This window comes from Bos indicus x Bos taurus, chromosome 19 (genome assembly GCF_003369695.1).
Source record: "Bos indicus x Bos taurus breed Angus x Brahman F1 hybrid chromosome 19, Bos_hybrid_MaternalHap_v2.0, whole genome shotgun sequence".
Taxonomy (NCBI): domain Eukaryota; kingdom Metazoa; phylum Chordata; class Mammalia; order Artiodactyla; family Bovidae; genus Bos; species Bos indicus x Bos taurus.
Genome location: NC_040094.1, coordinates 37,986,924 through 37,997,567, shown reverse-complemented (window position 1 = coordinate 37,997,567; position 10,644 = coordinate 37,986,924). Strand labels below are relative to the sequence as shown.

The following is a 10,644-nucleotide window of genomic DNA, read 5'->3' as shown; positions in this document are numbered from 1 at the left end:
TATTTCACGTTTATCAGTACCATAATAACCTAGCAGAGTGTTACTGATGAGAGTCTGACTTGGCACTCTCAGTTCCTGTGATCCTGTAGGTGAGTACACCACCCCGAACAAGCTGGCAGCTTACACAACATTTTAAAATATCTTCCAGTTGAGCTGAAATGATGCCTCACTGCAGAGCCACTCACCTGCTCCTGTGCTCTTACTTGAGCTGATTAGGAGGAGCATGGGGGGGAAGACAGGGAGTTTGAAAGACAGGGAGTGCATATACACAGCACTGTATTTAAAATGGATAAACAATGACCTATTGTATAGAACATGGAACGCTACTAATGTTATTGTATAGCTCATGGAATTCTGCTAACAGCCCGGATGGGAGGGGGCTTTGGGGGAAACTGGATACATGTGTGGCTGAGTGGCTATACCCCAATATAAAATTAAAAGTTTGTAAGACAAAAAGGAGCAGGAGCATGGGGAGAAGCCAGGCAGTTTAAAACCGTATTTCCCAATTGGCAGTAGAGCCAAACCTCCCTTTTCACTTCCTTTCATCTTCCCACACTCTACCCAGCTCAAGCCTCACCTTGCCCAGACACCTTTGTTGTTAGCTCTGCATTTCTGAGATGCAATGATTTATCTACCCGACTCCCTGTTAGACCCTAGAGGGTAACTACTGATCCTAGTCAACTTTGAACTCCCAGCATGTCCATAGGATGTGGCATACAGAAGGATTAGAAGAACAGGCAAAGAACCGAATGAATATACCAGAACTGGGCTCCTGGCTCTCCGAGGATAGGACAGCCTTGCTCTAGTATCAGGTGACAGCCATGCTGAGCTGTTGGAAATCCTTCCTTCTCTTGGTGACTAGTATGAGGTGTGCCTGAGACCCCTGGTTGGGTAAGGCAGAGGGTAGAGGTGGAGGGGACTGGCCTGATAACTGGGAAAATGTCTCTTGTTAAAACACCAGGCCCAGGGACTTCCCTGGTGGTTCAATGGCTAAGACTCCATGCTCCCAACGCAGAGGTCCTGGGTTTGATTCCTGGTCAGGGAACTATATCCCACATGCTGCAACTAAAGATCCTGCGTGCCACTGCTAAGATCCAGCACAGACAAATAAACAATTATTTTTTAAAAACCCAAAACAAAGAAACACCAGGCCCAGGTAAGGACTGCTAAATAGGCCCCTGGCCCTGGTAACATGCTCTCACTGCCTAACTAATCCACAGAAGAGAGTTTGGAAGAACTATCAGTCCAGTAGGTAAGGAGCTAATTGATGCGACTTTCAGGATGAGAAACAGAGAAAAGAAAGGGGTGGAGAAAAGAAGGAAGTTCAGCCAGATGCATTTAAAACCTCTCTTCTCAAGGAGGAGTTCAAAATGAGAGGGGGCCTTTCAGGGCAGAGCTGCAGTGACACCCAGGGCCCCAAGAGAGAGAGACGAGTGCAACTGAGCCAGGCTTGAAAGGCTGGGTGCAGGGGGTGGGAAGGCAGCAGCGCAGGAAGGAGGCTGGGCGCCCATCTGGAGAGCCAAGGGGCTGGGGCTGCTGAACAGATGGAGTGAAAGTTGCAGCTGGTGGAAATGCACTTTCATGTGTAAAGTTTGGTCCACGGAGGATAGCGATTTCCAACTCCGAAGGCAGCAGTGGGCAGGTGGCTCTGCTCCATGCTCCGCCTTCTCCCCCCACTGCCACCCAGAAAACTCAACAGCAGCTCTATGCCAGGACTCAACCACTGTGCCTTCAGCCAGCATCCCTTTCAACAGGCAGGAGCTGGCATGGGAATACCAGGGCACCGCCAGGATGGCAGAGGCCTGCAAGGCTTTAGCAGCTGAAGAGGACAAGGGAGGATTAACCCAGCCTCCCCAGGAGGGGACCGAGATGACTGAGAACAGACACGGAGGTAGAAGGAGGGAGGCAGACCTTCCAAAGCTGTTCACGACATGCACACTGGGTCTCCGCTCTCGTTTTGGTTGAGCTTTGGTTGAAGGGGAGGAAATGGGGAAATGTCAAAACGCAGCAGACTCTGAGGCTCTGGGCTCGTTTCATCTCAACCTCAAGAGAAGTTTCTTGAGGAGAGAATATATCTGCAGTTTTTTAAGAAATATTTGCCCATCAGAGCTTTAAGAGATAAAGTGCTTTTTACACTCTCTAGCTCTCACAGACACCTACCTGTTCTAGCGTATTTAGACCTTCGCCTGTGGGAATAGAGGCCATAAGCGCAACAGTTCTTGGGGGAACCAGCCACCCAGCCACGTTAACCACACCCACGTGGGAGCAGATTGGGTCATGAACACCAAGCTCTGCCTCTTCTCTTTCCCTCTTGTTTTGTGTGAGACTGTGCTCCTGGTCGTCAAGAACAGAAATGGCCAACTGTCTTGTTAAAATCCAAATGCTTTTTTTAGAATATGTGATTTTGCTTCTTTAAAAAATAACAACAACAAAAACAAAAAAACCCAGACTGACACTAGTCCTTTATCTCTATTGTGTCCGTTTTCCCAAGAGATGTCACTGTTGGAGAAAATAACTTAAATATTCTTGGAGTGGAGGTAGTCTCTCTCTTCCTAGTGGGATGTCTTCTTGGCTCCCTTCCCAAACTTGGCATCAAGACCGAGACCTATGGAAAGAGAGAACATGGGCTTAACTTTATGGGGAGAAATGAAGTCTACAAATTATTTGAGGATGGGAAGTGGGGTGTGCCTTGGTCTCCAAAATTGGAGCTTTAAATAAAACTATAATTTTCAAACATCAGTTTTATAAAATCTCCTCAGAGAAGAGAGATTAGTATCAAATGAAAAAAATCACCAAGATACTGATAAATTACATGTGTATATAAAATACAGCAGGGATTTTCCCGGCAGTCCAGTGGTTAAGACTTCTTGCTTCCACTACAGGGAGCACGGGTTCGATCCCTGGTGGGGGAACTAAGATCCTGTGTGCTCCATGGTGCAGCCAAAGAAAAAACCACAGCAAGACTGAATGAAATTTAAGAGTCAACCTTCTAGTTCTCTCAGCTCATCCACAGCAGTGCCAATTAGTAGGGAATAAGTATAATAATTTTACCCTGCTCAGTATCTGGGGAAAAAAGAATCATTGGAAAGAAATCATTCAAATGAAATGTTCCTTAGGAAGGCTGGATTACAGGTAATGCTTCCTCTTCTTTTTTAAAAAAAGTCTGCTCTAAAATAACACATTTAAAAAATATACAAGTATTAAGGGAAAAAAAAAATAAAGTCCCTTTGTATGGCCCAGAGCTGCATGCTCTGGATGTAACTTACCCAAGAACACCAGCACGGTGCCCACCCACTGCATGGGGCTGATGGGGTTGGCGAAGAGGATCACAGAGGCCAAAATGGTGAAGAACTTTCGAGTTGTGGTGATGATGGAGCAGGTCAGGGGACCGAAATACACAACTGTCATGAAGATGAAGCTCTAGAGAAAGACAGAAAGACAAAGTCAGGCTGGTTCCTGAGTCTCTACCAAGGAAAGTCTGTAACAGGACATCACAGCTGATCTTGCCACCCTCTTCTCCCAGCCAGGCCAGTCCCTCTTGGGGAAGCCAAGCCATCACCCATCAAGGCACTCACCTGGCCCAGGGCACTAGTCAGGCCAAAGAGAAGGATGTTATAGACGATGGTAGGGTACCTTTCGGCAAAGCTCAAGAACTCCCAGAGCTCCCCGGTGAACAGGATTCCTAGGAAAAAGCACCCAAAGATGAACGGTGCACCCTGTGTGGCCACACTCACGCATACACCTGCAGAGCCCTGCGAAGCACTCTGAAGGGGGGTAGGGCAAGGGGAAATGTATGGCGTGAGTTTGTATTGTCCCATCAAGCATCTCCTATTTTTCTGAATAGAGAAACTAAAGACTCTTCTGGGAAATACTTAAAAGTTAATGAGTTACTTCTGTCAAAGTGACAGAAAGAAGCGAACCTCAGATGCTGTGAAGATACTGATCCACACATCCCCAGCTCAAGGCAGCCCCAAGCACTGGTCAATTCCAGCCATCCACAGCCTCCTCTGTTAACCCTAGTGTGTTGTATGAAAAATACTCCCTGTGTGTGCCCAGATTTGAAAAAAAAGTTAGAAAGCCCTGATTTAAAAGCAAACACATCCATGTTTGAACAATCTTCAGTATTCACCACAGACTAATGTCTCATCTACCTCAGAGAAGGGTGAGTTCCCAGGGCACCCCTGCGTTTTGCTACTGTGCGTCTTCCCATGACACCTGACACAGATCTACTCCTGATTGTGCCAGTACAAGCAGCAGGCAGAGCTGACTGGTGCAAGTTTCTCTAAGACGGCTTCTCAAGGGCTTGGACAATAAGGCATCTGAGAACTGAGGCTGACCTTTGGCCTGGGCAAAGAGCACAGCTGGCACCAGAGCTAGAGATTAAGTGGATGAAGGCAGTCTGCCCTCTGCTGATACATGGGAAGAATAGCAGAACCACTCCTTACCAGCTCCCAGCAGCAGTGTCGACCAAAGGTTGATGTTCAGCATCATGTGGTTGGAGCCTGTTTGGTAGTGAGCTCGCATGTGGTCCTGGGAAACACCGGTCAGTCCATCGAGGGTTAGAGACAAGAGCTGGGAAAGAAAGAGTACAGGCTGCAGTGAGAAGGCCACTGGGGCCCTCCCCAACTCAGGAAACAGACCTCTCACTTTTCTGAGATCCCTCAGAAAGCCGCAGCCTAAAGACAGAGTCCTCAGAACAAAACGCTGCCATTTGCCCACAAGCAGAGGATGACAAGAAACCACGTGGGCTCCCTCCTGCCCCCAGCACCGGAAGGACAGGTGATCTGAGCCACACAGATGTAACGTGATCAGAGCAGGGCAGGAAGCCTAACACTTCTCAACTCAATGCCGTGAAGCCTGGCATGCAGGGGCCTAGAATAGGCCATGGTGAGCCACACACATTCTTCCACTAAAGGTGGAGAGAGGAAATCTAATCCCAGAATGTTAGCCTCCTGGCTTGGGAGTCCAGTGCTTCAGAGATTGGATTCTGTGGTCACATTGTCGGATTAGAATCCAGGGCAATATTGGACATAATTTGTTCAGTAATATCCAACTCCTTGGGACCCCATGGACTGTAGCCCGCCAGGCTCCTCTGTCCATGGGATTTCCCAGGCAAGAATACTGGAGTGGGTTGCCATTTCCTACTCCAGGGGATCTTTCCAACCCAGGGATTGAACCTGTGTCTGTGAAGTCTAACCTGCATTGGCAGGCGGATTCTTTACCCCTAGTGCCACCTGGGAAGCCCAAGTTAGCCATTAACTCTGCCAATTAACAGCCATGTGGCCACGGGCAAACGATTTAACTTTTCTTTGCCTCATTTTCTTCATCTGTAAAATGGAGATTAATACTAAGTTATGAAGTTATTGTAAAAATTAACTAATTTTCATGTAGAACCCTTGGAACAGTACCTAATACCTAGTGGGCAATAGCTACTATAGTATTATTATTTTTTGACAGGAAGTAGGAGTTATTGGTGGGCAGGAGGAAGGAGGGGACAGCGCCCTCATGAGCGCAGGGCCCTTTGTCCAGAGGACCACGATTAGGGGTGTATTTGACCCCACAGCCATGTGGGAGGAGCCGCTTTTCTGCCACCACGGTTTCAAATTCATCTGCGTTAAACTTAGTAAATCTCTACTTCTTGGCGATGTGGATCTTCTGGTGGCCAGGAACTTGAACTTGGCCCTGTGGAGGGCCTCAATCATATGCCCCTTGTTCTGCAGCTTGGTGTGAATAGACATTATAACTTGGCCAAAGTGGACTCTGGCCACTGTGCCCTAGGCTTTCCAAAGGCACCACGCATATCTATCTGGAGCCTAGATTGGGGACAGCATGCCAGTCATGAATGTCCACTGGCCAGAGTTATCTCCAAGGTCCCTTAGGGCAATCTGTACAGGCAACAGGCTGCATACACTACCAGGGAGGCTGCTGTTTGCAGCCACTGCACACTGGGCCCCCATGGGGAAAAGAGCATGGTTGGCTTAGCTGGCTATATACTATCATTTTAAACTCTGGCTTCCAGGTTTCTCGGAAAGCCAATGAGAGACACACTGCTCCTTTCCTCTTTACTCTCAGGTCTCAGGGACCTCACAGCAGCATTTAGACACAGGCCTCAGAGTTATCTCTTCTCCAGAAGGAGAGCTGAACTGCTGTGAAATATTCTAGGCTCCCCACTACAGCCTCAGCAGAGCCAAGGACGCTGCAGCAAGAGACAAAAACCAGAAACGGGGGGCAGGAAACATCACTTATCTCTCTCAAAGCATATAACTGGCCTTCTGTATGTGCAGGGGGTGGATATTCCTGTTAAGGTTACTGGAAAAGGCTTCCTTTCCCAACAGGATTACATACCAGGAGCAGCTCTCCATAGCCAATTGTGTGTTCTTCTATCCCGACTACTTTTTTGGGTTTGTACATGAAAAGGGCCACTCCAGCCACAATTAGCAACACACACAGGTACTTGGCCATTGGGTACTTCTTCTTCAAGAGGGTCACTCCAAGGAGCATGACTACAGAGAAGAAACAGGGTGGAAAATTCAGGCACCCATAGGCACTGTTGAGACCAATAATCTCCTAGGAGCCAAAGACTCGTGGGGAAAAAAGAATGTCTGAGAAGGAGAGCTGACAGAGGACAAAAAGAGGAGAGTGCAAGACTAGCACCTACGTAGAGATGACTGTGCAACAAGATTGAACGAAGAATATAAAGCAGAGAAACGTAGAGAACAAAGGCTCCAGGAAGGAACCTGGCAAAGGTGGGGCAGTAGGGAAGAATGAGAAATTGAGAATAAGGAAACTGATGATCAAATGGGATTTAGGGTATCTAATACAATGTAGGCCACCAAAACGACTGACCATGTGAAGCAGATGAGGTCAGCTTCTAGCTCACAGTGAGGATTACCAGCTAATGAACACCCAACACAACAGGAAGTGATACAGATGACAGGATGGGCAGGAGGAAGGGATGCAGGGAGGTCCCTAGAGATAGCAATGGTGAGATGACAAAGCTCAGAGGAATAGAGCCCTAGCAGAGGAGGATCAAGCTCACTAGAGGAAGACAGGATGGATGACAGTGACCATCTTCTTCTGCTTACCTGGGATGGGCTTGCAGGATTTACCAAGGACCTGAAATTAAATTGAGCAAAAATAATTTCTGAGCGTCTTTGACATGCCAGGTACTGAACTAGGTGCTACATAAGATGAGTAAGTTAGCGTGGGGCCTGCACCAGAGACTGTAGCCTCAGAAAACGGCTCTATCACAGCCCACCCACTATCACTAAATTTCAGATCTGTGGTTCTTCACACTCTTAATTTCCCAGACACATTCTCCTTTTATTTAAGTCATAGACCTGAGGGAAGAATCTTTCATCCTTTTGAACTTCTGAGCCAACCCTCACCCCACCCTGAGGTTTCACCTGAGTTGGGTAGTTGACAAACTGTAGTGCTGAGTTGCTGGAGACCATAGCACCCAGATAGGAGACAGAACACGCAGCATAGAGCCAGCTCCGAGTACGATCCACTCTGGCAGTGTCAAAAAACTGGATCACTGGGAGAAGACAAAAGAAACAAACACACAAGAGAAAGTTGGTGGGCCTAGGATGGACCACTGAGCAAAAGTCAAAGCCACATGAAAGGAATTTATCTGTCAAATAAGATGAGAAGTACTTAGAACTATTTCTGTCCTCTTAGATTGGGAAATCTCTGAAGATTCTCCAACTCTCCAACCCCATCTAAACCTAACACAAGACCTCATGCAGGGGAGCGGTGGGGGGCGGGGGGTGGATGTTCATTCAGATCAAGGGACTAGTCAGCCCTGCTGCTAGCCCCCAGGGAACAAAGAGAGCCGACACAAAAAGGAAAACCAAAAAGACAAAGAAAAAGTTTTAAATATTCTCATGGGGATCCGGAATACAGATCCATTCTCTGCACATTTCTGATGGAGAAATTGATTTAGTTTAAGGAAACAGAATCCCACCTTTTTCCAAAGCCACTCATTTTATAAGTCTAATAGAGAGGCTGTTGTTAGCACTAAAGGGGTTGAGGGTCTTGAGAGTTAGACCTAATGCCTAGGATACATAGGGAAGGGGACACAAAACAGATTATTATCTAAGTACTCACAGATCTTGGCAAACACAGCATTGACCACACATTGGATGAAGACCAAAGTTAAGGCAAAAGTGAAGGTCTCCTGCTTGGCTCCCTCCCCATACTTTCCTCTTGTTCTAAGAATAAAACGCATGGGAAAGAGACGAATTAATATACTTCCCTCAGGGTCCTCCAGTAATCCAGAGCCACTGAACGCTTTGAAATTGTTTTTCTTCCCTAGACTTAGGGAAAGTTTGGTAAGGATCACCGGGCACATTTACAACAGGAGCCAATTTTATTGGAGCTAGAAACTAGATACTCCAGGCTGCTAATCAGAGAACTGAATGAAACAAACTCTGTGCGTGTGTGTACACACATATCCGTACAGGATGGTGCTGAAGGAAACGTGAAAAATTGTGTGTGTGTGTGTCTGTCTGTGTACACATATCCGTACAGGATGGAGCTGAATGAAACATGAAAAATTGGTGAAACGACGTACACCGGGGCAGGGCCGAGGGTGAAGTAATCAGCAATCTGCAAGAATATAGGAATTCCAAGGACAGCCCAGCACAGGTCATGGAAACCTAAGTCTGTAAAACCCAGTCCTTTAGAACCAACAGGAAAAACATCAATTAAGGGAAGAAAAATAACCACCTCCAGAGAATCTAGGAACCAACTTTCGCGTTTTGTATAACCCTTGGGAGGTTTAGCAGCAAAGGGGTCAGGATGCTGGGAGAGCAGAAGGGGCCAAAGGGAACACTGGGGCTAGGGGCGGGAGGACCGCGAACCTGAATCTGACCACAGGCTGGGGAGACAAGGCAGGATTGAGCGGGCGGGGCGCGGGGGGTGGTGCGGCGGGGGGATGGGGGGGGGTGGTCTGCGTTCCCACCCTGGGGATCCGCTCACATCTTTTCCTGCAGGATCCCATAGTAGAAATAGCAGACAAAGACGCCCAGGAAGCAGAGCGGCAGACGCAGCCGGTCGGGCACCAGGGAGCTGCTAGCGGCCATGAGACGCCCGGAGGACCCAACCGGAGACCCGCTCACAGCCGGCAGCGGCGGCGGTGACAAGTCCAGCCGGACATCGCCGACCGGCGACAGGGGCCTCATAGGAGCTGCATGAGACCGCCGCTGCGGAGGGCCCCAGCAGCCACCGCTGGAACTGCCAGCGCAGGACCACCAAGGGGAAAACTCCTCAAAACCCAGAACCCGCTTCCAAGAAAAGGAGACCCACCCTGGGGCCTTGGCCTCGTCCCTGATGGCCAGGGGAACCAGCTGAATCGAGGGCAACGCCTCGCCCTCGAGACTTTCCGATCAGGCAACTCCGAGGACAGCCGCGACCCGGAGCGCGACGGGATGGCCTAGGCGATACGTGGACGTGGAATGATGACGTATAATGATGTGGAGGTAACCAATTGGCTACTCAGTGCAAAGACAGTCAAGGGAGTGGGAAGGAGGAGTACGCCGGCCGAGCAAATCGAATAGCCTTTTTCCCGGTCGGCTGTCAGGCTTCTGCTGGGTCCTAACTCCCGGAAACTGTCAATGTAACCTTAGCGCCCCCTAGCGGGCCCCCAGTGTCCCCGACTCTACCCTCTACCAGAAGAGCATTCAAGGCCTGTCTTTGGGGAGCACATCCTCCTCCTATAGCACATCACAAGGCTCCCAAGGGCGGCAGGGCTCTTGTCTCAGCTCTCAAAGGCAGGGTAACCTGTGCGTGCCACCTAAATGCCGAGCTACAGTTTTCCTAATCTCTATATATATAGTCCATAGGAATTAGTAATAGCCACTTTGTCACCTCTTGACTGTTGAGGATCAAATGAGCTGAGCTTGGTGAAAGTGTTTTATAAACTGTAAAAGTGTGCTGTGCAAGTTTACGGTATTTATTAGTCATGACTTGTTCTCAAGTCTGATCTTATTTCCTCACATCTGGAGATGTAAATGGAAGCTTGCTGAAGTGGATTTTCTTCAGGGTCTTGCAACTCACCAACAAGGGAGCAAACCCTCCTGCATTAATGAACTCCTTATTGGGCCCCCACCTGATGACACCAGGAGCTAAGGCCAGACTAACCCCAGGGCTTGCCACTACCAGCCTCAAGCCCCATGGTAGTCACTGGACTCTGGGCTGCTCTCTGGGTAGAGGCTCCTTCTCCCCTTCCAGCAGCCTACTCCTCTGGCACAGCCTCAGGCAAAGGAAGGAAACTCGGGGCAGCACCACACCCATCCCTCTGGGCCTGACTCACTAAGACTTTGGGGGTAGGCCAAACGTCTTTCAGGGGAGGGGCAAGAAGTAGAAGTAGGGTCTGTCCCCAACTGTCTTCTTTATATTAATTGGGGAGGGGGACCCCCACACTTTTACTCTCTTGCCCAGTGTCTTCCTCTACTAAATTAGCTGACGATTCCAGGGCACCGAGCTAGGGTTCCAGTCCCAGCTCTGCCTTTTTCCTAGCTGGCACTTCAAACAATTCATTTGACCTCTGAGTCGTTTCCTCAGTTGAAATTAATGGAAATATAATGACTGGGAGAGTACTCTGGTTAGAATAATGAGCACTGGAATCAAATGATCTGGTTC

General features: G+C 48.6%; 1 protein-coding gene and 1 non-coding gene across 2 annotated transcripts; both read right to left on the bottom strand.

Annotated features, from left to right (window-relative positions):
- Nucleotides 1-2,364: 2,364 nt before the first annotated feature.
- SLC35B1 (solute carrier family 35 member B1) lies at nucleotides 2,365-9,211 on the bottom strand. Its single transcript, XM_027519849.1, has 9 exons — nucleotides 8,983-9,211; nucleotides 8,110-8,213; nucleotides 7,407-7,537; nucleotides 7,086-7,116; nucleotides 6,346-6,503; nucleotides 4,446-4,572; nucleotides 3,576-3,682; nucleotides 3,267-3,420; nucleotides 2,365-2,605 (listed from the first exon to the last, which is right to left on the bottom strand). The coding sequence occupies exons 1-9, from the start codon at nucleotides 9,183-9,185 to the stop codon at nucleotides 2,553-2,555; spliced, it is 1,068 nt and encodes a 355-aa protein (XP_027375650.1). The 5' UTR covers nucleotides 9,186-9,211; the 3' UTR covers nucleotides 2,365-2,552.
- On the bottom strand, nucleotides 5,858-5,992 carry LOC113878638. The gene has a single exon (XR_003507062.1). It is a non-coding gene; the product is annotated as a small nucleolar RNA SNORA70 (small nucleolar RNA).
- Nucleotides 9,212-10,644: the final 1,433 nt, after the last annotated feature.

Excerpts from the sequence above, each read along its gene's own strand:
- SLC35B1 (XM_027519849.1), bottom strand. The coding sequence starts at position 9,185 with ATGAGGCCCCTGTCGCCGGTCGGCGATGTCCGGCTGGACTTGTCACCG. Across the intron at positions 7,538-8,109 it reads TGCTGTGTTTGCCAAGATCT|TGATCCAGTTTTTTGACACT; the intron begins GTGAGTACTTAG and ends GTCTTCTCCCAG. Across the intron at positions 7,117-7,406 it reads TTGTCAACTACCCAACTCAG|GTCCTTGGTAAATCCTGCAA; the intron begins GTGAAACCTCAG and ends ATTTAATTTCAG.